We start from the raw sequence: 27632 nt of genomic DNA on the forward strand, positions 1-27632 counted from the left end.
GTCATGGGTTGCCCAATTCTAATGTCTTGAGGCACAATCCCGCGTGCTGTGCGGAGAGCAGGGCTCCTGGGCTACTAAGCACTGTGTTTCTGCTGCTTCTCCTGTTAGTCATTGGTTTGGCTTCTCCTTAAAGGCTTTCTCAAAACTCCCCATTTTGTTTCCTCCGTTTCATCTCCCACTCGCGCAAGCTTTGTTCTATTTCACAATTCAGACTAGCATACAAGCCAGCATCTCCTCCTGTTAATTAGTCCCAGTGAGTCAGCTCTTCCTCTGAATGGTGCAAAGCTCTGTGGAGATAGCAGAGGTGACCGTGGGTGATTAACCCAGGCCTGTGCCAGCACAGCCTCTCCATCAGCACCTGAAGTGCTGGCTTTGCTGCCGGCATAGTTTTTCCAGGTACTTCAAAAATCACATTCCAATCTTCCCTTTCCAGGGTAGGGATGTAAATAATCTTAGAGCAGTAGATGCCTTTGGAGGAGTGCTCTAAGATTAGAGATGAAGGTGGAAATGTTCAGATTTCATCCTGGTTTCAGTGTGTTTATAAAACAAAGCAGGAATTGCTAAAAGATGAATTGTGTGATGATCCTTGAGTGAATAGCACCAGATTTGCCAGGTGCCCCTTTCCATTTGTGGTAAGTTAAATGAAATTCACGATAGCAGCAGCAGCAGCACAGAGCTTCCACTGGCTGTTGGAAATTCTCCTATATAAACTGTTCTACAGGGACAGAAAGGAATAACTGGTTTTGCTTTATTTCCAGTATGAAGTGAAAGCTCCTGTTCCTTCAGCATGCTTCAGAAATATCTGCAAGCAAATGGCAAAGATGCATGAAGCTATATACGATCTCCTTCCTGAGGAACAAACTCAAGTGAGTGTTACTTTTGAAATCCACGTGACGCCTCTCTTGCAAGTGCACGAGCACTCTGTAACGAGAGACTTCTGCACAGGGTGGGATTCTGAGTTTTGGCCAAACCTACACACAGTGCTTGATGGGAATTCTTCTGTTACACGCTGCTCATAGAGGGTGGGTTCCGAAGGTTTCAAATGTATTACGCAGTTACATTGTACCAGATGGCCTTTCTCAGTGTTTTGCTGCAGTTAGTGCTACTGCAGAGTTGTGAATCTAAGGACAGGAAGGACTGGTAGAGCTGCTGAATGTGCTGAATTGTAGTTTCTCTTTTACGCTAAATTAAATGTTCCCTTCGGATTGCTTTTTGCACTTCCTCTTGAGGAGGAAAAAAAAAAAAGGACTCTAAATGGTTATAGTTCAGGAAAAAGATTAATTGTCGTCTTCTAGCAGTTTCTAGATGCTTCAGACAACAGGGAATTAAAAATAAATAAAACTGTCCTTTAAGTGCAACACATAAGAAATAAGCAAGAGTGTGTTCTGTCCTGTATGCTATGGTATATTGTAGTGGCCAGCTAGACTAGGAGGAGGAAGGCCTGGCAGATGGGAAAAGCACATGAAATTGCATGAACGAAACAGAAGGTTAGTGGGAGTTCAGATGTTTGCAGCGTATTCTCTGTAGGCAGTGGGATGGCTCCTCATTCGGTTTGGTTTGTTTCTTCTAGATCTTGTTTTTAAGAATTAATGCAAGCTACAAACTTCATCTGAAAAGGCAGCTGGCCCACCTAAATGTAGTCAATGATGGAGGACCTCAGAATGGGTAAGTATCCACATTTCTTTTTTTATGCTGATTAATTTAAATGATCATCATGTTATGCAAGAATTTATAGGAGAATGCGGCCACAGTCCATGTTTTGGTATTCGTTTGGAGTTTTCTTACATTAAAGAACATGACTTGTGCCTTTTCATAGTAACTATGGGAATGCAGGCAGCTTGCTAAGAGAGTCAGGGAGCCGGGTATTGAATTGAGCCAGCCTACCCTCATGCAACACAGCATTGTCTTAGGTTGAAGAAGTCAGAGAAACAAGTTTGTAAACGTTCTGAAATGTTGCTGGAATGAGGAATACTTTTGTTTCTGTCCAAATTGACTCTTTCATGTTTTGCATGAGCTTATTTCATCCTTGTCCTTTTTATTAGTTTATCCATATTTGTGGCGTAGTTGCAGACAACACCAAGTTGCTTAGTAGGAGAGGTGTAAGCCAACAAGCTTACTGAATGGCAGTGAGGCCACAGCAGCCCAGCTGTGAAATCAGAGCACCAGGGAGTGTTCTTGGCATGTTTTATCTGTTCTGAATCATGTGCTGTCATGTCTTGATGCTGCTGCCTTCATTCTTGTGTAATGCTTGCAGCTGAAGGGCCTAAAAGGGCCCCCTTCTGAGAACAGGGTCCTCTGATACACCAGTGCTGTATTTCCCAGCACAGTCACCCTCCCATCAGAGGGTCCCTCATCTCCAGCTGGAAATGAATGCCCCAGGTCTCTTTCTTTTACAGCAGCAGTTATTTCCTCTAGAATACACTCCAAAGAAGTAGTTAAGACTATTTGAGAAGGAAAATATCGAACACTGAATTTTACTTGCTGTTCTTCCAGCAACCTTCACTGACCTAGTTTTTAATGTGCTTTTCTGTTCCTACCTTAAAATGCTTGTTTTTGTAGTAACAGTAATAGTTCAGCACTGTTGATCTTGGTTAATTCTTTGCTATGAAATGCAACTTTTATTCCTATGTGGTGCTGCTTTCCAACTAGAACTACCATGCCTGTGTTTCTGTCACCCCCCGCAAGTTTTTGGAACTTGCTGTTTTATCTGCCTTCCCTAACAACCAGCTTTTACATCAGGCAGTAATTGTGAGTTGTACACTTTGGCTCTTGTAAGATAAACCTTCTCCAGAGCACTGAGTTTTGAACTGATACTTAATATACTTAATCCAAGCAAAGTATTTAAAGATGTATTGTTGTAACTGGTTGCCTGATCCATTAAATAATCTGTCGTAGTCTTTCTAAATATTGGTGGTAGATTCACTAAGCTCAGGTGCTAACCTTGGTGCGCGTTTCAATGCAGACTGGTTACGTCAGATGTAGCTTTCTACACTGGAAACCTTCAAGCTCTGAAAGGCCTTAACAACTTAGACCTAAACATGGCTGAAATTTGGGAGCAGAAGAGGTGATAATCCACTGGGAGCAGTCGCTTGGCTCTGACAACAGACCGACTTTCTTCTAAGAAGCGTGACGACTGTGAGGTGAATACTGAAGAACAGAGTCCAAGAAAGGACACTATTGATAGCTGGGGAAACTAGGCTCAGAGTGAGCTGCAGGGAGTGATCTTTTGGTGTCCTTCAGCAAGAAACAAGTGATCAGCTGTCTGTGCAATGTTTTTCGTTCTCTCTGGAAACAGACTCAGGTTTCTTTGGACCAAATCCAAAAGAACACATAGCTGTAACACAGCTGTAGTTGTCTAGAATGCTCTGTATATCTTTATATTAAAAAGATGCTTTGCATTTCTTCTAGTGCAATGGAATTCACATGGTGTCCCACCTTATTTAATGATGGTACAACATAAAAAGAAAAAAAATCTTGCAGTTGGAACTCTGTAGAAAATGTTTTTCTCTATAAAACTATACTGTTCCAAAATTTATTTTTTTACAGAACTTTATATGAATAAATGTCTTTTGCTTGCATATAGGATTCAGAGTTGTTAGGGAGCAGTCCTGTTTCAGGGTATTTCTCACAGCTGAGCTCTGCACTGCCGGCTGAAGAGGAGACTTTCTAAAAATGCGCCTGTTCACTGAAGCCATTACTGCAGGATGGATTTGAGCATTGATTGGAACCTGAAGGAAGTAAAAAGGCTGATGTGTGGATGGCTTCCTGCGGCTACCCCACCTCTGACTGGGCACTGCCACTTACACTAGGGTAAGTACAGTGAGTTTTTCCACTATTTAGCCCCCCTTTTAAAGATAAAACAGCTCTATAGAGACAGAGGAGGACACAGAAAATGGGGCAGGAAGCATTTTAAAGTTTTTAGGCTGCTCGTAAAAGGTTGTACCCTTAAGGAAGGTGCAACTGAAATTAAGAGGTTGTTGTTTTTTTTTTTTTATACTACCTTTTAAGACTGGACGCTGCCAGTACTAAGTAAAAGTGCCTGTGTATTTCACCTCACACCTCTTTACCTGAACGGTCTGAGTGCCTAACCCTGTGATGATGATGTATGATGGAATTGTCTTACAGTGTGTGTGTGCCTATGGTTTCTTCAGACAGGCATGCTTATCTGTTAGCGTAACAGATGTCATTAATTGTCAGTCAAAATAAAGCTATAAAATCACAGTTGTTTTTAAAGATCAACTTCTTTAATGATACATACCAGTGTTATTAATAAGCTTATAAAATAAATTGTCTGCATGTCAATACAAGAGAAACATTAAGAAATCAACAGTGATCAGGAGAGGGATTTCAATTTCTGTAAAAATTTAGAAATGAGTCAAGAGAAGATAATGAACGTAAGTAAGTGGCTGTGACAACATGAACATGAATTACATCATGGTGACTATATCAATTTATTGAAAAGAGGGCAGATCAAGGATCAAGATATTAATGGGAGATCCAGTCTTAAATGGGATGTGAAAAGCAAACACCACAGGTGGATAATGAGGCATTTTTCTCAAGTATTAGGTTCTTTGGGTGAGTTTGGAACATCAGTGATGCCCACTCTCTCATGATACAGAAGGGAGGTACTGACAGCCTTGCCTTAGTATGGTGACATACAGTATGACTGCAATAGGAATCCCACTGATCATTTGTGGGGGGGTTAGGATTATAGGTTGGGATATTTGCGAGCACATGAACTACAGGGTTTTTAACAGCACATTTAGCAGTACTGAAACTTTTGGTTGTTCAACTGTGCCTGCTGTTCACACTTCATTAAAAGAAAAGCTGCATGAGTAGCTAACCATGTCCCACATGTATTGCTTCACAGCTTATTTCTGCAGTTCAAAGCAGAAGCAATTCAAAACAGCTACGTGTAAGAGGCAAGCCTCTGAACTTAGCAAAGTAGATCTGTCCATCTTACCTCAAGACAAACAGTATTGCACTTCAAGGTTATATTAACTGAGTTACAGAATCTCTTTAAGGTCTGAAACATCACTTACGCACATCCATTGCGCTATGTATCTGCTTAAAAAGATAAACAAGAGAAATTAACTTAAAATTAATACTGCAGGGTACTGTGAAGATGACAAAGTGTAGGCCCTCTGTGTACTTATTTCTAATGCTTAAAAGGTTCTTCCACGATGACTGGTTAGCAAAGCAGTCTGCAGAACCGGCCGTGCCATTCCATTGGCTCAGTGGTCCAAGATCCGAAGATTGCCCGATACGATTTTGTTCTCTAGTACAGCTCCAGCTGGGATGTCAATTCTGTCGCCATGATTTGCAATGATGATAACTGTTCCCTGCATTCACAGAGAGGAAAGCAAGCGTTCAGAAACACTGCTATAGATTAGCTCATTCCAAGTCAACATTTAGTGTTGTTTGGAGGATCAGTTTAAGTTTCAGCTGTAAAGCAGACAGATCCTGTATGTATTTCAGCTGTTTTTGCAAAGACGTTTTTTGCACAGAGGTTTAAAGCAAGCAATATTGGCAGCATTGTAATTATGCCAGCATATTACATGCCATCAGATTACAAGCAGAGGTGATAACTTATTTGAATATTAATGCTTGCTGTATGTGCTTCTATCCTGCCTGCTTGCTTTTTGGTGCAAAAATGTTACCATGTTAGCTGGTAACACAGCTTACCATCACAGCTACAAGACACACAAACATAAGTGCCACAGATCCTAAAGCAGCATTGAGAAAGAAGCTAAACTGGTTAGCTCCAAGAAAGCAAGAATCCCAAACTGAGGAGCCTGGACCCACAGCTGTAAAGCCAACCTGAGAGGTAAGATGGTACTTGCCTTTAATGAAACATTCTTCCCAAATGTAACATCGCCTGAAACTGTGAGATGATCCAGTTCCAGCATATCTGGAATACTTTCAAACCTCCGCAGGTAATCTTGAACCTTTGGGGGAAAGGAAAAAACTGCCTGTTTTAAACCCATTTGTGGTCTAAGACATGCATGGGAATTTCCTGAAAATTCATTTCAAGTGTCCTTCTGGAATCTACACTGACAGCCTGGAGAAGAGAAGGCTCCACAGAGACCTGAGAACAGCCTTGCAGTATCAAAAGGGGGGCTGTAAGAAGGAAGGGGACAGACTCTTCAGCAGGGTCTGCTGTGACAGGACAAGGAGAAGTGGTTTCAAACTAAAAGAGGGGAGGATTTAGATTGGATATAAAGAAGAAGTTTTTTATAATAAGGGTGGTGAGGCAGTGGCACAGGTTGCTCAGAGGTGGGGGATCCCCTGTCCCTGGAGGCGTTCTGGGTCAGGTAGAGAAAAGCAAACCTCATTTTTAATGTATTTGTTGCTATGGACTACTTTTATACAGAGGGAGGAAAAAAAAAAAACACAAACTTAGCATAAGTATAGGAGTTTACCTTTGTGAAAGAACTTCCCAGTTTGACAAGAGGAACGGTTGGAAATTCACGCTTCTCGCTCATTGTTAGAGATCCAGCATTAAGACTATACAAATTAGACATCACAAGCAGGAGATCAGATGTGGTCTTAACAGGCAGAAAACGACTACGAGGTACATTTATTCCCAGAGAGTTCTCAAAACTCTTAATAGCAGCACCAACTGCAGTCTCCAACTGGATAACGTTCAAGCCTCCATCCAGAGTCTGGAAGAGAAAGCTCACGTAAACAAGCAGCAGGTGAAGGAACTGGGTGCTAACACAGCTTAACTCACTGCTGCATTTAGCAGCACACTAGCTCCTTTTTGAAGGCAGCAGCCCTTGCTTAGTTACATAAAGAAGTACTTCTTTAGAGTCTGTTTGCTCTAAACTCTTCCCAGCTGATTACCTTTGGGTTAACAATGATCTCCATGTCAATAGCATTTTTCTCTTGCAGCCTTTTAATTGCAGACAGGGCAATCCACAGATTGTTCGTATTGAATATTTTGAATTTGGAGACAGACTTGAATTCATCAACGTGTGCTTTTGGGACCTGAGCTATCTCCACCAGTCTCAGTTTGTTTTCATATTGCGTGAGTGTCCCACCCTGCAGGGGTTAAAGAAGCAGCTTTAGGTCCTGTTCATGAGATGTCAGCAGAGAAACCATCCCCCCACCCTAAACACACACACTGCTTTGGTGCCATTTAAAGTTGAGCCTCAGTGAAAACTTGTGTTCACTGGGTTACTAATTATAGAGCAAGTTTAAATTACAGCTGTCAAATGATCACATTTCAGATCACCAGAACAGTTATTTCTGTTAATGAAAGTTGTTGGGAATCTTTTGCAAATGCTGTTTTTGTCAAAAACCACCTTTGGCACCAGTTTGCTAGATTATGGAGCAAAATTTAAATAAGTCTATTAGTTGTGCTCTCTTGGAATTTACTAAAGAGACAAGTGGTACTTCAGTAACCTGGACCCTCCATGGATGAAGCTCTGTATTTTTATGCAGCAGTTAGAGGACTTTTTTGATATCTAACGAACAGGGAGAAAATCATGTTCCCCTTATCCTATTTAAGAGAACAGATACAAAGTTCTGTTATGACAGATTTGTTGTGACAAATTATTGTCTGCTAGCAATACTTGACTAACAGCCTAAACATCGGACAAGGTGTCAAACTGCACTTCGTGCAAAGTCAGGTGGCTGGGGCAGGAGCGGATTTGCAGCCACGACAAGCTGAGTTGCATAATGCACTCATTTACAGCTGCATAAAGAGCTTATAGTTTTCAGTCAGTAGCAATACAACTGCTGCTTTTACCATCCCCAAACTTCTGCCACGTGTAAGTGACGGTTTGGAGAAGGTATAGAGCTTATGACTCATTTTGTGTGGAAATCATCTTCAGTAACCAGCCAAGTTCAAGCTGTCCCTGTCTGCTGGTGCCCAGAACCTAGATCCAATTTGTTCCTTTAATTAAAACTTTACAAACTTGCTGATTGTGTGCCACTCAAATTGACCACAGCTGACGTGTTAAAAGGTGCCTGAAATAGCTATAAGAAGATTTAATGCGTGTCTGAATTCACACATAGGGAAGAGACAAGAGGCTTACATTTGCAGCAACGTGAAGGCATTCAGACATGCTACACAACTATCTGCATTTACCTTCACATCAGCCCTGGTTTTGTTGGTGACTTCCATGACAAATTCACAGCGTTTTCCATTGGGTGGGTTCATTAGATGATTCAGAATATAAAGGTCCACTGTAGCACCCAAGTTATCGATATTGGATACAAAAATATATTCCTTCCCCTCTGCAATAAGGTTATCCAGCAGACCAGAGTTATAGAAACTGCCATAGATGTCTCCATGGCCTGGGGGATACCAGCACTCCGTATTCTCTCCTGAGTAAGATACATCCTTCGCTATTGGCAGCAGAGTTTCCTTATTAATTCTAGGATACCTGGGAAGACAACATTTTCTTTAAGTTCCCACCAATGCCAGAACAGCACCAAATAAAACAATAACACAGTAGTTAACATTCAACTGCATGGGCTTCTTTGTACACTTTTGACTCCAGGCTTTCAAGGTTAGCGTAAGTACTCTGAATTGGAAGACTCATCCAAATCCTGAGCTATAGCTAGGAAATTGCAGAATGCAATCTCTCAGTCAAGGATTTAAAACCACAGTTCTCAGACCAAGCAGTTTTCCTCTGATATGCAGCTTTACAGCACGCCACATACACTTCCTACATCATCAGCCACTTTAAGAGTTTGTTCTATCTCCCTGAGAGGATACCAGAGCCCTGGTATCCTAAAAGCAAATTCAGGAATCAAGTGGCCAACATCCAGTACTCTGTTACACACATTTCTTGAGGCTGTGCCCCATCCAGAATCCCTCTCTAATTCCAATACATTGCCTTTGACTCTACTTAACACTGACATTTCAGTCTTTCAAGAAAATGAGATTGAATATGGGTGTAGAAGTCCCTATTACTGCCTCAAACTAAAAACCATTTGGAACATAAGGAAATGCAAGGTATGTTCCCTTCCACTCAAATAGAAAAGTTGTTTATACCTGCTTTGATTAAAGGTATATATTTTCACTCGGGTGTGACTGTATTTCTGCAAGATTTTCTTTGTGTCTTCATCCGTGTTGAAGGAGTTCATAAGAACAAGAGGAACGTCGGTGTTGTAGGTTTTGTTTAAGTGCTGAGATGAGAAAGAAATGGTAAATTCAGCATGAATGTTTAACTCCTGACACCTAAGGATTTGTGGAAAAAGGAAACTTATTAATTCCAGTCTGCTTTGTCTAACTATTAGATAAGAGGAATACTTCTACGCTAATTGAATACGTTAATAAATCAAGTGAAGGAAAACAAAATCTTGTGAAGTATCTAAGGTAATGACCATGTTAATTAACATATAATTGATCTTTGTTTCTAAATCTGCATGAAGATTCAAGATTTCAAGAGCATTGCAAATGATTATTTCAAATTTCAGCCAATTGTTGGTTACAAAAGGCTCGCTTTCCCCCAAATTAGTAAAGTCTGTGAGGCTGCAAAAACTCTTCTGCACAATAAGCAGTTTTGAGCCTTTTTGGTAAGCTGTGAGATGGAAGAGTATCAGCAGTACATAATGGATAAAATGTTACAGTGTTTAATTATTTGGACATCTGAAAAACAGAACTGAAAAACACCCGTGTGGATAGCACAGGAAAAGGAAACACATGGGAAAACAAGATAGTTTTTCACCAAGGGGAGTGCAAAAAAACCACAAAAACTGCAGTGGGTTGAAAACTTGGTGCATTAGATCACCTTCATCTGATGGGAAATGTTTGGGATCATTCACGTCTAGTAGAGTCTGTACCACAGTGATCCTTTTGAGAAAGCACCCGCAAGAAGGGAAGAGTAAAGCTGCATTAGTTGGATAAAAATGTAAGTCTTCTATTGGAGTAGCTCACATACATGGGAGAGCCACTCCAAACAAAAACCACACAGAGGCACGAATGGCTGGAGACCTAAAAAGCAGGGAACAGGCACACCGCATCTCCTACTCCAATGACCATCTTAAGTATCTGCTGCGAGAGGAATATTCAGCATTAAAATCCTAAATGAAGTATCCTCTCTCAACACCAGCAGCTGTTCTTTTATCTTGTTTCCTCAGAGGAAAATCCTAGCCAGCACTTCCATCATGAGTGTTTCCATCTGACAAGGAACTCTGAGCTGCTCTGAAGAGCTTTGTTCCAAGGGACACGAGAAAAGCCACCCCCAGACCTGCATCTGGAAGAGTCAGAAGTCAGTTCCACAATCTGATGCCTTGTGTTCCAGGACACAACCACCACTGTTCAGGGTTGGTGCACACAGGCTGTGCTACACTTCCAGTAACGTGCAGATAGGACAGATATAAATCCCCAATTGCTCCGTCCTTTTTGTCCTGTGCACATGTGCTGCACATCACTACCGCCTGTTCCTTCCAAAGCGGTTCTCTGCTTTACCACTAGCATGGTGACCAAGCTCCCTTTCCTTCACTCTTTTGGTAAGTCTCCACTGTGATCTCTCCTATGGCTCAGATGCTTCAGTGCATCTTGCTTCATCTCATGTAGACAGGGAATGCTTTAATCCAAAGTACAGCTCCAAAAGCCAGCACGCAAAACAAGAACTGGATTCCAACTCCCTCTTATCTCAAAAAGGGAAAGCATGACCACTTAACTGCGTCCAGATTTGTCACACTAAGGGTTTCTGTATTGGCAAGAATTTCAGCTCTAAGTGGGTTTCAGAGTAGGTCTCAAGCACACAGATCCCCTGAAGCATCCACACCAGCACTCAAAGCATATTAAAAATTACCTCAATCTGCTGAACCGTCAGATCCAAGAAGGTGTTCTCGTTCCGCACCCCAATGAGACTTTTGGGGCCTTTACAACCCATGCTTGTGCCCAAGCCGCCATTTAGTTTCACAACCACCAGCTTGTTCAAGACAGAAGCAATGTTATCGGGCAGTCCTCTGGCCTTTATCTTCTCATAGGGCTGGATCTGTAGAAAGTAATTTGTTTATTTAAAGTCAGATATTTGTAGTGAAATTGCTCTTTCCTAGAAACTTCAAATCTTAAAATTTGCTAAGAATACCCTCATTCTCTTATATCATTTACAACATGGTAGAACACTTGCAAAATGAGTCTACAACAACCTGATTCTCTTGATACTACAACAACGTATTCTCTTGAGCAGCTCTGCAGCTTTGTGAGACCAGCCACCGTCAGCTTCATCCAGACAAGATGTCTCAGTCTCTTCTTTCACACAGGGGAAACTGACACAGTAGTGAGAAGGGGATACAGAGGAAGTCTATGCCAGTTGTGCTGGTTACCACACCCCCCTTCCTGTCCTACAGGAGAGGGTCTCTTTGTGACCCATCTAACCCTTCCTCGTTAAGATGTCCCCCTTCAGCCAGGATGCAATTTACGAGCACAGGCTTTGCACGCTTGTCCCAGTTTTCCATCCTCAAGCAGCATAGTCACACCAGTTTTTTTTATACATTGCACTAAGGTTTTCAGAGGCAACATTCTTGGCAAAAAGGCTGGTTCTTTGACTCAGTCTAAGCCAACTGTTACTCCAGTTACTAACCTGTATAATCATTTGTCTCTCCAAATGGAAGACAGAAAGTTCCTAGTTCTCATCCTGATATTTTCAGGATGTGTTTACCAGCTCACATCAAACCTCACAGAAAGCCTTCTACCTTGCTGATAGCTATATCCTGCAAGTTTAAAAGCAGTATAAAAAGAGTATAGGCTGCTTTCAGGGTGACGGAGAGCAAAATCAGGCTTGTAATGAAAGCCAGCATGCCTTTCATTAAGCACTGCTTCTGTGTAATCCAAGCCACCTAAGTCAAGGAAACACAGCTAATAATGCAATGATAAGTACCATGCCAACAGTGTTAGAGCAAAATCAATACAATTGTTTTTTAACTTGCCCTTCTAGAGATTTTCTTTGGAAGAAAAGTCCCTGTGCTTCAGTGCTGTATGTATTCTAGCAATAACAAATTACTTCTGTGCTGATAAGGGATGTGTAAAATCCACAGCTGATTACCAAAGACAAACATGTGCTTAGCAGTTTCAGAAGTCTGCTTTAGCCTGGGGCACATCACGCTGGGGTTCCAATGGAAATTCACGTTGTGCTGGAGCAAGAATCACGTTTCTTACTCAGATGTGAGGAATAGAGAGGAGAAGTTGTGCAGCTCCAGCAGGCCACAGGTAGCAGATTAGAGCACATCCCTCACATTAAGGATATTCTGCCTCATGCAGTATCTGCAAAGCGTACGGTGTATTTTTAAAGATCACTCCGCAAGCTGCAGCATAATGACTGATTAAACTGCCATTACTCAAACAGTGGAAACTGGCCCAGGAAGATTGTGATGCAGCTGCTTCGATTCATTCCACCTAGAAATGGTTCCCAGTGCTTAAGATTCATACTTCAAAAAACCCCAAGCAATTAACTGGACTTGAAAGCCCCATTAATGATAGAAATGTTTCAATCTACATGCTCTTTACCAAGCTCCTGCATTGCTACCTACCGGTAAGTTTGGACTCACTGTACTTCCCTGTGTTTCAAAGCAATAGAAGTTCCCTATGCTAAAAATCCTTGAGACAGCACCTCACGAGTAAGGTGAGGAACCTTATGAGTAAGGCACAAACTATCCTGTTTTCAAATTATCCCTGCACTCAAGGTGAGGGTGATTTTGCTTGTAAGAGTTTATTATGAAAAGGGAAATCATATGCATTGAAGCCTCCACTTTCCAGTACATCACAGTAGCAGACATGGTGGTTACAGTTTTTATTTCACCCTTTCAGCAAACTAGCCAGAAGGGAAACAAAGTGTTATCGTGGCTCAGGCAGCAAGCAGTAACACCGCCACTGCTGCAGTCATCTGCTAGCATCCAAGTTCCCTAGAGAAAGGAATTAACTGAGGAAACAAAGCAGGTGATGATGGCATGTCAGTTTCCATTTAATCTGCAGATGATAGCAGTAGAAAAAATGCCATTTCAGATAGACCTGTCAGTAAGATTTATGTGCATCAATAAAAGACGAGGGGAAATTTGTCAGCCAAATCATTAAGTTCAGCTGACCTTAGGACAGCCGCAAGTTTGATCCCTACAAATTTACCTTTGTCGCCACAATTTGATTCACGTATCTACAAGGGGTGGTTTTCAAGCAATGCTTTCAGGGGGTCCCAGTAGTTTGACAGACAGTTTCTCAGTTTTGACTCCAAATCTTGAGATTATGAAATCTCACAACACCTAAACAACAATGCCTGTCTGACACGAGCCACAAAAAAGTGTACTAAATCAAAACAACCGCTCGGGATTGCTGCTACCTCAAATGAAGAGCGGACAACGGGCTCCTTCCTTATTAACTATCTTGTCTAAAACAGCTCTCCAAGATCCCTTGCTTAAAAAGCCTGACAGTTTTAAATGCGTGGCTTCAAGTGAGAACTTCAGAATTTGTTACTGTATGGGAACTGCTGAATCACGGCCTGAACCTCTGATTGATCACCTGAGGCGAGCAGTGAGTCAGTCAGCCACAGGAACACAGGTGAAGGCAATTCTCCTGTGCTGCTGGGAGGGGTGGAGACTGGCTGCACCTCTCCTAGATCCATTTAAGAGCTGACCACCAGTGGGGAAGGATCTCTTCTGGAGATCCCTCCTCTGGAGTTCTGCAGTGAGCCCAGGACATGGGTAAGCATTCTATCTATTCTGTTTTGGTATAACTGTGTAGCCAAGCTCTCTGGTATATCTCATAACTATATCATCTGTACATTCATTGATTATACAGTTACCAGTAATTTATGCAAGATTCCATTGTATATCATCTGTGCTACTGAAAGGTATGTTAGTCTGACTGCTCCTCTAAGGAAGCAATAGAGTACATCTTTCCAGCTTCTTCGTGTGAGGGTGTGACTGAGTTCATTCTAGGCAAAAAAGAAAAAATTATCTGGCAACATCAAGAAATTAAACAAGTGTTCTAATCACAAACATCTTCCTAGCCAGTCACAGTGTCCACTGCTAACAGGATTGTACCACGTATTGCTCCATGAGACACAGGCGAGGTAAGGCAGACTTAGTAGAAGGACTTAGTAGAAGGGGAACACTCATCCCTGCTTGCCTTGCTGCCCCCTCCTCAGCCAACGGTGCTGCCCATCCCCTCCCCTACATTTATTTGCTGGTTCTGACCTCTAGCTAGCTGCAGCCTATTTGCAACCTGAACCCTGGCACAACCTTCTGCCTCCAGGTTATAAATTATGTTCAGTTGCATCATCCAGAGAAGGCAGAAGGTTGAAATAAGTAAGGAAAAAGACAGCTGAGGCTGATAAGAGGGAGGAAGGTGGAAGATAAAGTGACAGCTCGAAATGAATGGAGTCCCAGGGCACGGGGGCGAAAGACCTGAAAAACAAGAAATAAAATGCCAGTACACCAATGTAAGACCACTAAGTCTTATCAAAACATTCCTCTTCGCATTTTAAATTTTACAGCAGGATCTTGGAAGCACCTCCACAGTCCTACTTCAGCAAAGGCTTAAAAGATGGATAACCCAGGATAAGCAAAAGTGGGAGCAGCCAAATGTGGCTCCAGAGCAATTCAGCTGCGACTGTGAGCCCTGGGCTAAAAGCCCCATGACAGGCAGCCCCAGCACTTGGCTTCCCTAGCAGGAGCTCCAGGAGGGCTGTGATGAGGAGGTGGGGATCATTGGCCCCCAGCCCAGTCTGTCCCACACCCCCACACCACAATATCATGCCCTGAGGAGCAGGCACAGCTTGCTGACTGTGAGCTCCTCTGGCTTTAGATATCTTGAAGGCAAGCCTCTAAAGAGAATTCTTTTTTAATTGGGGTTTGTACCTGTCAAGTCTGTGAGGTCTGTTGGTCAGGCTGTTAGGAAACAATTTTTCCTAAAGGAAACTGCAAACTCCAGAGGCAAACATGGCCTCAACACAGATATCGATCCACATCTTGCTATTTCCTTACTTAAAGTATGTTTGATAAACAAATCCAGCAAGTAAATGTGCTGAAAAGAATTATGCTCTTTTGTTTTTTATTCAGAAACCTGATCAAAGCCTAAAAAAAAAACCCCACAAACTATCTGAAAGAATAGTCTACCTGAACTTTGTACTTCTGGTAAATGAACAACATCTGCACTTATGTGACATTGCAATATTACACAGGGAAAATGCCCTGGAAATTGCCTGTTTTTGCAGTAGCATGTTCTCTGCCTCTAAAATGCATGAGATGTGAGCTCTAATGTCTCCTGCTTGCTGAAAAAAGGAATAAAGCAGGCTGCACTGCTTTGACACAGCTTGTCTTCCTTCACTCTGGATGTGCTGGAAGAGAAGGAGTACAACAGAAAGCAGACTGACCATAGCAGCTTACTACAGGAGGCGAGCTGCAAAGTGAGAAGCTGGACCTACCCATCTGTAGCAGGAATCTGCATCTCTCCAGGCATTCTCAAATATTCTTCTTCCTCCTCTGCAAGGGGTATTTGTTCTCCATAGCCCTGAGCTGTATCCATGCAGTCCAAGGGTTACTAAGCACTGATTCTCGTCACTTGCATCTATCCTGGCCTCTGTTGTCATTCTGCCACCTGCATAAGCCACGACTGCCCAAAGAACACCAGGATGAGAAGGTTACAAGACAGGGCAGCTGTGGCAACCTGGACAAACACCACGTCAAAGCCACTTCCTAAATACCCACATCTACCAGACTGAACCAGGACCGTTTCAGATTGCCTGCACAGTCACTTTATTTTACGGAGGAACACTACAACCCTTCAGCAGGAAACTTATGACCAGCAATAGAGTTATTCAGTTAAATTAACACAGAGAAAGCTTTCAAGTCTACAGAGTTGTTTTATTTATAACTTAGCTGAGAGGCTCATTTCTTCCAGAAAGCGAGATGCAGAGAATCAGGAGACTGGCATTTAAAACAAGAAAACAAACAGAACATACACGGCTTATCATATACACGTGTTATGTGCTCTGAAACAAAGAGTCTCTTGAAAATATTAAGAGGTGACTAAATGAGGAGTGGAAAAAGTCAGCTACTTAGGGTATGAGGAAATGAGAAAACATTATACATGCCATACCTTTCCTATTTGGGCAGAAAGGCTGGATTATCAAGTCAACTGAATAGGAAGCTTGGATGGCAACCTTCCTGACAGAAGTAATAATGTTCTCACTCCCATAATCGTACCTCAAGGGATTGCCAACCAGCTACAGCTGTCCTGATAATAATTACTAGATGCTACAGGTTTGTGGAGCTTGCCATCAGCAAACCTAGAGATCTTGCATGGCATGCCCTGCATATTCCTGAGGTAACTGACCCAAGCAAAACTGCACAAAGACCGCAGCAAGAACAGCTCCAGCAATTGGTTATCAGCAAGCAGTTCTGCAACTTGAAGGCACACGCTAGACTGATCTTGCTTCAGCAACACCTTAGCATCTCCAGATGTCTCTCTTCCTGCCACAGAGCACGTGAGCACAACTACAATAATCCCAATCAAAGCTACAGCAGCAGCCCTGCTTGTGTCCATCAGAAAGTGATCTTTTAAAACAGCATTCACTGCATTTTCTGCACGACAAGTTCAGTGCTCCCTGACAGGACAGTGTTGCAAACGAGAAGACTTCACCTGCTCCCACAGATGCCTCAGCTGGTTCAGAGCAGGATGCTGGCTTGCTGCTAACATGACGCACCCACACACACTTAGTGCCATGAAAGTACTCTGAGGCCAGTCAGCAGGTGAGAGGGAGAGAATTGGAAGGCCACAAAGGCTGGTAATGCCTGGAGCAAAGCCACAGCTTGGAGATGAGCATGGCAATGAATTTGCATGTTGGGTCTTGGTCATCTCCTCGCTGCAGATCAAAAGGACAGAATAATTCAAAGGAACCTTCAAGAGAATTGAACCTTTTCACAAGAAATTCAACCAGAAGCTGGGAGAGAACAGAGAAAGAAGGGATACAAATAATGTACAGTATTCTAGATCCAACAGGAAACATCACCATTTTCATCAGTTGTGCCATACTCGCATAGAAGTGATTTAAACCTTAAGCCCTAATTTACAACAACTACGGCCATGCTAGATAAGAATAACACAGAAGAACATGCAACAAACTTGAGGCAAAATGATTTCCACAGAAAGCCCTTTGCACCTCCCACACCCCTTTCTTTCCTTTTTCCCTTCCTTTCAGCTACAAGGAAAACTACATACAAGAGAATCCCTTAGCAATCTTCTGCAAGGATCTTTGATAGCAGTTTTGCAGAATGTTGAAAAGCTTCAGTTCTGTTTGCCTGTTATCCAGTACAATATTCCTTTCTTACTTCAAATGCACATCCGTTCAGGAATGCCATCTGTTCAGAGTCAGTTTATTCTATCCACAGTCCATTTATTCTGCTGTATTTTCAAAAGGGAGTGTGTAGAACAAATGAGAGAGGCAGGACACAGAGACAGCTTTTCAGCAGTGTAGGATGTATCTGAACAAACTACAGAAGGTAAGAGATCCCAAAGGTTATAATCATGGATTTGTCAGAAAGGCAGGGCCAGCTGATACAGCACAAGGGGTCACGAATGCAGGAACTGATAGCAGATATCCAGAACTGAGCACACACTGTTGTTACATCTCCTACCCACTCCAAGGTCAACACCACCCCTACTAGGCTGCCAGTGAATTTCAAACATGTAGCTGGGTAGGACAGGAGTCACACCCAGTGTTCAGGTGTTGGCTGAAAAACAGAAAGAAAAAAAGATTTAAAGTCTCACTATGTTCTCCTTCCATCATGCATAGCACAGCTCTCCAAAAATAGAGACTGCTGCTCAGTTTGCCTCAAAATCATTTGCTGGAGTGCCAACCACCCCTTTTTGGTCTTCACTATTGCACTAGAAATGAGCTTATGCAGAAAGCTCAGAGAAAAAACTGATCCCAGTGAAATCAACAATTCTACCCAAACCCTCTTGTCAAGGATTTACTTCATTTGCTGTGGCTCCAACACAAAATTTGTAACTCAGCCTTACTAAATATTTCAGTTTCTTTTGGCACAAATGTTGGAAATGACAACTTGGAAATGAAGCCCTGGATCTTGAAGGATCTTTAATTCAGAGAACAAGAAATGTTAGGAATTCAAATTCAAGCAGGATCCTTCCAGCATCTGGACTGCTAGGTATTGGTGCTATTACTGAGCAGTTGCAGGCATGCAGAGGCTCTAAAATGCAAAAGAACTGCCTCATCAACTACAAGCATATACACAAGAGTAGAAAGTGCTTCAGAATAATAAAAATCAGTTCCTGCACTCAGAGCTTGGAACAGTGGACTTGTTAAAAGAGGGCCGATGAGAAAATACCTCAGGAATAAAACTGGGCAGGAATGACAGGACTTACAGATGCATGATTGCAGTGTTAGTCATTTCAAACAAGCCTTGAAGCTGCGGTTTGGGATTCCTCTGAGATGATATCTAGCTCCATTCAGATCTGCAGACAGTGTCACAGAAGTGATTTTTGGAACAGTTTGCATGAGGCAACACTGGGAGTGTGACTAACAGATTACAGAAGTACACTCCTACAGCAGGGATATTTGGGAGAGTTTGCCAGAGACAAAATGAGCATCAGGCCATCACCATGGGTAGACAGGAAAAGAATACACCCATATTAGTCAATATTGTAGTCACAGAAAAACAAGGTAACATTTACTCAGCACCAAAGGACAGTTTTAGAAAGAGCAAAAATGAACCCTTCAGACCTGCTTTTAGAGTTCAGGATTAGGAAGACATTTTAGTTTTGATTAAAAGCATGTCATTTTTTCCTTTTCCTTCACGTCACAGACTCACCAAGGTTGGAAAAAAGACCTCCAAGATCCAACCACCCACCTACCACCAATATTTCCCCACTAAACCACATCCCTCAGTACAACATCAAAACGTTTCTGAAACACCACCACGGATGGTGACCCCATCACCCCCCTGGGCACTCTGTGCTTCACCACTCTTTCAGTGGAGCAAATGTTTCCTAACATCCAGCCTAAACCTCCCCTGGCACAACTTGCTCACACTCGAACTGCTTCAGATGTTCACTTCACATCAAGGATGAGGGTCTGCATTGCTACTCTGAGGTTAACTCGATCACTGCAGTTTCCTCAGAGGCCCCCAGCAGGGCTTTGCTACTGCTTCCAAGTCAAACAAGCTGATCACTGCAATCTACATCAGTAAGATTAAATTACACTCGCTGTGTTCACATTCTTTACTTTGTCTCCTAGTTAACCAGGATTTTAAGTGCACACTTTCTTCTCTGAAGACTAATAGAAATGGGTCAGCTACCACTGTAAGCCTTTAGACATACAGAAGGAAAGCATCTGGAATGAAAAAAACAAGTCAGAAGTTTATCAACATAACATGGTAAACCCACACAAATGGGTTCATCTGAATGGGTTCATCATCTAAAGCCTACAACTTGCTTGCCCGCTGTTGTTAGCTGTCATACTAAAAACAGGAAGGAGAAAAATGGGGGGATATTAAAACACAGTTACTCTTACACTGCAATCTGCTGTCAGGAATCTTGACTTGTCCATTGCTATTTCACAAAAGAACAGAAAATTACATTCAAAGAACTGTGGATAAAACATTATCCATGAAGATAAAGAAAGACCCATGAAGTCTGATCAGAAATTCTTCTCCCATATAGCAGAGTCACAGCATTGGACAGAATCCTAGAACAGCTTTCCTACCCAACCTGAATCTCAGAAATACTTCCCGTAAAATAGAAAATTAGAAGACAAAGCCAAAGTACGCCACAACCTATTCATGAACTCTAAGCTGTTAAAGTCTTGGTTGCATTTTTGGGTGCTTACATGTACATGTATGTGTGTATGTCAGTACGTATTCACATGCAGCATGGGAAGGAAGCTTGTTTGAGGGTATTTTTCTCTAGCTTTCCTCTGTGACATTTTCTGCTATGCAATTTGGAGCTCATGCTAGGAAGCAGAATTTCAGCCAAGAACAAACATGCATCTCACCTGAACCAAAGCAATAGGATGGTGCATGTGTCTTTACTGTATATTTTCACATTTCAGGACAAAAGTTGCTTCCTAGCTGAGTGACAGAAATGAGCATGAGCCAGAAATGAACATGAGGCCATAAGGAAGAACAGAGATACCACCTCAAATCCTGTCATCCTTTCAGGCCTCTGTGACCTTAGGCTAGACCTTTTCAAACAGCTTGCCTTGCTTGGGAATCCCCAACAACCTATTTTAATGTTTTCTCATCCCTCCTGTTTGACATTTGCTCCCAATATCCTACCCAGTAATTTTCAGTCCTTCACAGAACTTGAATTTTTTTTCAATGAAAGTGTACAAAACTTTAAAAATGGACAACAGCTCTCCCTCTCTACAGAGCAGTCCATTCATTAGCATCAAACTGCTGTCATTTAATCCCAGGCCTTATCTTGACACAGAGAACAGTTTATTCCCTGCGTTATTGCAGGTACCTTTTTACATATGTAAAAGAGTGATTGCTTCCTTGAAGCCTCAGCCTTCTCTAGACTAAAAGCAAGCCCCTTTTCTGCAGCCCTCCTTGTAAGACATGTCACCTAGAACTCCAGTTTCTTACCTTGGCCTCTTTATTCAAGGTGGAGTTTTTTTTCCCCAAAACAACATTTCATTCAGTTTTACAGTGCGGAAGAGACAGACATCACGTGTTTCCGAAGTCAAAAGAAAACACTCAGCCTCAGAAAAAACCCTATCCTTGCTCTAAAACAGCATCATTCATCAATGCTTTAGAAAGCAGTGCTGCATCTGTTCTGGAAGTAACTGGACAGCCTGTCTTTCAGTTGCAAACAGAGCCCTGACTGAATCACCACAGAGGCAAAGGGAAACCACAAATGTGTGTAGGGACACAGAAGTCTCACGCCGTGCCAAGATTGCTACATTGGGAAAAGCAAGAATTTGTAACACAACTACACCATTCGTTATGCAAGAGTCAAAAGAACAGCCTTGGGCCACAGATGAATCAATAAAATGAGGTTAGGCTTAATGGGAAGTGTTTATTTCAGTACTAAACACTGCCAAAAAAACATTATTAGTGCTTTCTCAGCAGCATCTCAAGTGGAAGGTTATCCATTATAACAACATAGATGGCATTACAAAATGACACTCAAAAAACCTTACAGTCAACAGCTAGTTTCAGATTCCTCACTTCTACTGAGCTGCTCTAGATTACAGAAGTTGCTAAACGAGCTATATAACCCAGCCCACTTGCCATATGTCCCTTTCAAATTATTTAGCAGAACGGATTGCTGGAAACAGTCTCATCTGAGGCATGCCACCTTCTTTCACAGGCAGGAAAAAAGGGTGACAACAAAGGTCCTTCCTACTAGCTCTTTAACAAGAATTACCATTCACTCAAGAGAAGGTACCGAATGGTAAGACGGCATCTGTCCCACTCAGTTCCCCTGTTCAGGAACAGTTAACAAAATAACACTGGATCTTAATGCATATGTTGAGCAGGACCTGATGTCCATGAACATACACAACATATGTCTGTAAATTATTATGTCTCAGCTAGGACCCCAAGTGTCATCCTAAGTGATCTTACAGAACCATGGAAGTTCTATTTTCTCCAGGCAACTACAGCATTTGTTGCAAGCAGCAATTATCAGCTTTATGTTCTTACAGACGTCACTTAATCGCAACTTACAGAATCTTCTGGTGGTCTCTGAATCTTCCCCCAGTCCACAGATGGTCCCTTCTCCTGTAGGAATCTATGAAATAGCTTCTTAAATCCTTCCAGGTCCTTTTTAGTGTGCTACAAAAAAGAAATGCGTTTGTTAACAAAGGTATTTATTGCTTACCTATTAGATCATGGAAGCATTATTACAAACTTGATATAAAGCATGCTCCCAAGAATAATTTTATCCACATATGAAGTACAGACGCACTAAATTTTAAGTAAAAAGGTGCCAGAAGACCCTCTTCACTAAAGCTCAACATTAGAAAACAACAAAATCAAACCAAAAAAATGCCCAACACATTTTGGAAAGCTAAAAGGTCTTCAGTCAAAATTATAACCAGAAGAATCTGGCCCAATCTTTAGGATAACAGTCTTACCCTTCCTGTATATAATCTGTAATGGATTACAGAGAACCGTTAATAACTAAAGATGATTAAACACTAGGTAATAACTCCGCCATGTGTTTTGTATGGAACTGAAGTCTCCTACAGACACTGTAGCCACGCTACTCTTCACGGGATTAGAGAACACCCTATAAATAAGGACTGCTGTGCTGTGATTTGTCCCCCTGTATAAAATTTGCTTCCATCTCCTGCCTCTAACAGACTTACCTCTAGCTCATTTGAGGGCGCAGTCGCAAGTATTTTATCAAGTTCTACTTTCATGGAATACTCCAGCTCTTGCCGAATGACTTCCTGGAACTGCGACGGGCCAGCCTGGGACATTGCTTTGCTGAAATCTTCAATGAAAATGAAATACATGAGTTCAAGGGAGTGAGTACATGAATACATAAAACTAACCTACTTATACTACAGACAGCTTTCGTATTTCCTTTGTAAATATATGGGGGCTGCTCCGGAAGTAATGCCTCCTACTTCATTATTTCGTCCCACAACATCAGAGGCAGATGTTGGTGGGATGGCAGCAGAGGCTGAACCTTCCCACCAATACTCCATTACACGTTGTTGCTGTGTGACAGACGGCAGCAGAGGGGCAGTCTGACCGAATGGCATCCAAAATGGGAGTGCCTGTGACACAAAGGTGTGGAACTGATTTCCTCCATGAGGAAATATTTGTACCCACTGACATTTGTCGATGCTTGCTGAGCATTTATGGAGACCAAACAGCAGATGTGAGCACAGTGAGGTGGGTGGTGAGTTTCAGCAGTGACAAGAGCGATATGAAAGACATGTTCTGGATGGCCACAAACAACTGCCACATCAGGAAATGAAGAGTCTCTCAGTCAGCTCACTCTCCACCACCAGCATTAGATAATTTGTATGTCAAAAAATAGTGTTCTGTAGCCAAGAACTTACTCTACCAAACAGTGTTATTCTGCTCTTTGCATCTGTTGTAGTTTCACCAGAAAGAACTAGGGGGCATTACTTTTTGAGTGACCCGCATATATATAATCAAGTCACATGACCTAATCTCATTTTATTACTGTACTAGCACTTCAGGAATCCAAAGCTTTCATTCCTAGTAATTTGGAGAACAGACCTTAACTTGGGAGCAATGAGCAACAGCCCTTCCCTCAAAACCCTAAGAAAATCCCCAAAGATCAACGATCCATCGCAAGAAACATCCAGATATCCATAACAGTACTCTTTTTATTGCTGTGCAGCTAAAGAATTCATGTCCTACCACATCTGCATACTTTAGCAAGTAAAAAAAGTGAAAAGGCCATTCACTAAAATATGTATTTTATATAGAACATTGCGATCAAGGATATCCTTCTGTTCACACAAGCAAATAAAACCGTGGTTTAATTATTTAAAGAGTGCACTTTCACACAATCCTCAGTTTGCTCCAGTAAATATTCCCTTACTTTATCATATGAGTATTTTCACACTACAGCATGCACTTCAAGTTACTAAGCAACCCAGAGAATTAGTCCGTCTATCACTTCAGCATTTGTTTTGCTTTCGAAAGTGATAAGCTCCCTAAAAGTGAAAAAGAATAAGTACACAAATGGACTATATGGTGAAGTCCACATTGTCAAAGCACCTCACAGAAAGAAATGGAAGATAACTCCGCTTTATTTTCCAGAAGAAAGCATTTGAAGTGAGTGGCTTCTCAAAAGACATTCCCAGTACGTTCTCTAAAGACCTCAGTTAATTTAATTTCTGCCAAATCCCTTGAGCAATCACTTCTCTGTAACACAGAGAGGTGCTGCCTTGCCAAACATAGTGGGGATTTAGAAACCGTGAATAGTAATGCAAAAAGGGACAGGAGCAAACTTTGCAAATGAACCGAGTGACAGTGACAGGAAATACTGTTAGAAGCGGCGGCCATGTTTCAAGTTTTCTTGTTTGGAACATGCATTAAGGACTGCTGGATGCCTAAGAAAGTCAAGAGCAGTTCATTTTAATACAGTTCTGATTATGTTTTGTTTGTTTGTTTATTTTTAATCAAAGTACCCTACGGCCTCAAATTCAGTGAGAGTGACTCCAAAAGCCACAGAAGCCATTTTCCTGACCGCATCATTTTGCAGGTAAGGAAAAGGAAACAAAACAAGAGGCGAGCGCTGCAGAGCTCTCTGTGCTGCGAGGAGGGGGAAAGGTGAGCTCAAGAGGAACAGTACAATTAACAATAGGTCTGTTTTTTAAATCATGCCCTTCGTTTGGCAGTACGAGCAGCTCATAGCCTGGTAGGTATCCCTTCCCAGGTGAAATATGGAGAAATACAAGAGCTCTTCCTTAAGGCTCACCACCTCCTGCAGAAGGATAAGGAGATCTGTACCAGCTTTATACCTTAGCGCAGAGCCGCTGCATGCGCTGTGCCTTCGCTCACAGGCTTTGAGCCCACACAGATTGAAACATCGCTTAAACTTTGGGAGTACAACAGCTACAAGATATTTCCAGGTGTCTGCACCCCTTCCAAATGTGTGCTGCAATACATGGCTGCAGCCAGAGCAAGGACGTCCACTTCCAGCAGCTCATCAGCCTGTAAAACACGTGAACCTCCTGCTATGATGCAACACATCCAGCAGAAACTCATCAGTACCCAACAGGGACCGGCATCCGCGTTGCTGATCGTGTTCTGCTTAAGGCAGAGCCACGAGTGACTTCCCCAGGCTGCCACATACGTGGGAGAATCCTGTTAGTCCACAGTGGCCAAAAGACTTGTCTCTCCCAGATAACAAGCATTTAGAGACTGAGTAATAGCACAAACAAACCAAAATGAGGCACAGCAAAAGTAAACACATGATAACGGCCTAGCTTTCTGCGTGAGATCCAAGACTTACTGAGTGTGCTGGATCACCAAGGTCCTTGCAGAGCAGCAAAGCCAGGCTCCTGCGGGTCAGCCCACCGCAAGGCCGCTCCTCACCTCGGCCCACAGCTACTTTGGCTCTGGGGGACATTTCCACAACTACTTGGTCTCACCCAGCATGCCAGGACCCAGCTGCCCATGGTTGCAAGCCAGAGGTTTTTAAGCATTTATCTTCAGGTGCATAGTGGAATTTGGACTGGAATGGGGAATGACGGCCCTCTGCAAAGGTTTTGTAAGCAGCGCTAGGAGAGCAGCACTGGTCCAAGTGCTCCAAACTCCTGTGCTGCTGTTCCCTGGGGACTGTGGGGAAGAAGCTGGTGTTTATGCACTCCAGCCTACTGACTGCAGGAGGACAGCTGCAGTCCTCCATTGTGAGCTGCTGTTAAATTTAACAGCCCAGGTTAAGGTTTATTTCCCCCTTCACCATAATTGCAAGGAGGACACGGAAAGGCCAGTGCAACTGCACTGCTAAAAGCAGTCATTTTCTATCAGCAAGTGACATTTTCTGAAGCTGCAATGGAAAGCAGTAACTTTGCTTCTGTAAAGTCAGATGGGAGGCTGGGGTGCTGGAAGAGCTATCATAGGGTTCCAAATTACTTTAGAAAATAAATGCCTTCTCCAAGCAGTTCTGCAGCCATCGGCCTCAGGTTTCGGCCAAAACTCACTTTCACAGGATCAGTATTCTTCACACACACGTAGTCTTAATGCCTTCAGCAGGAAATGCTCCCTCAGTTAAGCCACCGGTAGGATTTCATTCAGACCCTGCCACCCACACCCTCAGGTTCTACTTTGCTTTGTGCCCTTATCTCACAGCTAACCTGCCACTGCCCTCACACCAAGGTAAATGGTGGGGCATTTTCAAGTCCATCATGCATGGCTTTATAACTGACATTCAGGGAAAAAGAAGAAAGATCAAGCTACTGTAATGGGGTCTTTGTGAACGATCAGAAACAAAGTAAGGGACAGACTTCCTCAACTGCAGTGTATCACCTCTCTGCCATCCCTATTTGATATTAAAAAAGGGGAACGAATAAAGCTTAGTTTTGCTGCCCCAACAGTCCTCTGTTCTCACTCTGAGGAGGATTTCACTGCCTTGGAACACGGCACACAGGGTCAAGTCAAGCAACAAGTCCTCCTAGGGAAATGAGAGGATCTGTTTGGGCTGAGGGTTACAAGTTTTAATTCCTTCTGCAAACCAAATAAGCATGAGGGAAGAGCTTCAGCAAAGAATTATTTACATCTCCTTGGAGCCAGCCCGCTCTCACAAAGATCCAGGAGGCTGATCCGTAAGTTAAAACACGCAGCTGAACTTTAAGCACTCTGCTCGTGAACTCGGGTCTGATGGTACAGTGCAAATGCCTTAACTTCCACCAGCTCTGCTCCAAAGTTCAAGTCAATTTTTATCCCTGACAGGGATAAAAGCCTCATAAATACCGACGCTGTAGCACACAAAACTAACAAACACCCCTTCGCTTGATACTTGAGAACTGAGAGCACCCGCTCAGCCTTTATAAACTTTTTTCTTTCTACTACGACAGGCCACGTTTGTCAATATACAATACAGCAAAGCATACATGAAGTGAAACTCACAGATTCTCTTCCCTTAATAAAGCACGTCAGCACAAGCTTGCCCACAGGCTTGTAGCCCAGGGCGCTCTTTGCCAGCTGCACACACCAAGGGCTGCGAGGTTACGCAGTGCAATTCTGAGTGGAGCTGCTCGTGCTAAAAATACCACCTGACACCAGCAACGTCTCTCAGGATAACAGCAGAGAAGCTCAGGGCCGTATACTTTTTAAAAGAAAGCTTTCAGCACCATCAGATTCTTGGTGATGCAGGGAAAATTTCTGCTCTGATAGGCTTGTTCAGTTATCTTTATCCCCAAAAGAGACAGAGGAGTGTCTCCAGCTTCCTTTTTCTGATTAAAGGGGAGATCCTATAGGGGAATGCCTCCAGTAGACTAAGAAAGGGAGAGACCCTATGGGGGAATGCCCCCCAGGAGATTCTCCCTTTATTCTTCTCTGTCCTTTGGGGATACAGCTAACAGAGAAAGCCCATCTGAGCAGAAATTTTCACGCGGGTCGTCACTGCTTGCTGCAAGACGGAGACCTTCAGCAGGAGGCCAAGATAAGCCAATTCCCCTCAGAAGCTGGGTTCCGAGCCTATTTCTATCCCGCGTTCGCAGTCTGAAGGGAATTATCTCAGCGCTGCCACAGCGCGATCCCCGCCCCGCGTGCGACCTGTCGGTGCGCTCACACAGCACAGCTCTGCCCGGCGCTGCACATCCGTGGGAGAGCTGCAGCGGCTCCCCGGAGCCTGCCAAGCGCTCGGCTTCCTCCCAGCTCCCCTCGCAGAAGACCCACGGATGCCCACTACAGGCAGCGCGACATCCCGTAGGCCCGCGTGGGCTTGCACCGAGAACGCGGCAAAGCACGCGCGCCCCGTTAGGAACGCGCGCGGAAAGAGGAGAGCAGGGAAAGCCTTCGAAGCGCCAACGTGATTTTTCTTCCTGAAACGATCTCCGTTTCGCAATACGGGAAGCCGAAACTCCGGCCACGTCCGCGGGGCAGAGCCGGGAGGAGCCGCGGGGAGCGGAGCGGGGCACAGCGCGGGGCACCCGCTTACCTTTGGCGAAGGACGACATGATCGCTCGCGGGCGAGCGCCGTGCGGCTGAAACCTGCG

At 43.1% G+C, this 27632-nt stretch overlaps 2 protein-coding genes across 4 annotated transcripts in view; one reads left to right on the forward strand and one right to left on the reverse strand.

The window, feature by feature from the left end:
- VPS54 (VPS54 subunit of GARP complex) overlaps positions 1-4221 on the forward strand; it is a 43991-nt gene extending 39770 nt beyond the window's left edge. For both annotated transcript variants that reach the window (XM_003203692.4, XM_010706456.3), the window contains exons 21-23: positions 759-866; positions 1571-1665; positions 2963-4221. In XM_003203692.4, coding sequence (XP_003203740.1) covers positions 759-866; positions 1571-1665; positions 2963-3068 — 309 coding nt within the window. In that variant the 3' untranslated portion in view covers positions 3069-4221. The remainder of the gene's footprint in view (positions 1-758; positions 867-1570; positions 1666-2962) is intronic.
- Positions 4222-4620: 399 nt separating this feature from the next.
- Positions 4621-27626, reverse strand: UGP2 (UDP-glucose pyrophosphorylase 2). 2 transcript variants are annotated; one of them, XM_010706457.2, is made up of 10 exons: positions 27575-27626; positions 22290-22417; positions 21646-21753; positions 10776-10961; positions 9008-9141; positions 8096-8393; positions 6847-7044; positions 6423-6665; positions 5844-5948; positions 4621-5342 (listed from the first exon to the last, which is right to left on the reverse strand). In XM_010706457.2, the coding sequence occupies exons 1-10, from the start codon at positions 27591-27593 to the stop codon at positions 5235-5237; spliced, it is 1527 nt and encodes a 508-aa protein (XP_010704759.1). In that variant the 5' UTR covers positions 27594-27626; the 3' UTR covers positions 4621-5234. The 2 variants fall into 2 exon arrangements, with proteins under 2 accessions (XP_010704759.1, XP_031408162.1); XM_031552302.1 differs by lacking the exons at positions 21646-21753; positions 22290-22417; positions 27575-27626 and adding an exon at positions 15381-15560.
- Between the last annotated feature and the right edge of the window lie 6 nt (positions 27627-27632).

The sequence above is a fragment of the Meleagris gallopavo genome, chromosome 2, assembly GCF_000146605.3.
Source record: "Meleagris gallopavo isolate NT-WF06-2002-E0010 breed Aviagen turkey brand Nicholas breeding stock chromosome 2, Turkey_5.1, whole genome shotgun sequence".
NCBI classification, from domain to species: Eukaryota; Metazoa; Chordata; class Aves; order Galliformes; family Phasianidae; genus Meleagris; species Meleagris gallopavo.

Bases quoted from the DNA above. Each gene is read 5' to 3' on its own strand.
- UGP2 (XM_010706457.2), bottom strand. The intron at 8,394-9,007 runs GTATAAACAACT...TTGTCTTCCCAG, and splicing joins TATACCTTTAATCAAAGCAG to GTATCCTAGAATTAATAAGG. The intron at 6,666-6,846 runs GTAATCAGCTGG...TTTCTCTTCCAG, and splicing joins AGATCATTGTTAACCCAAAG to ACTCTGGATGGAGGCTTGAA.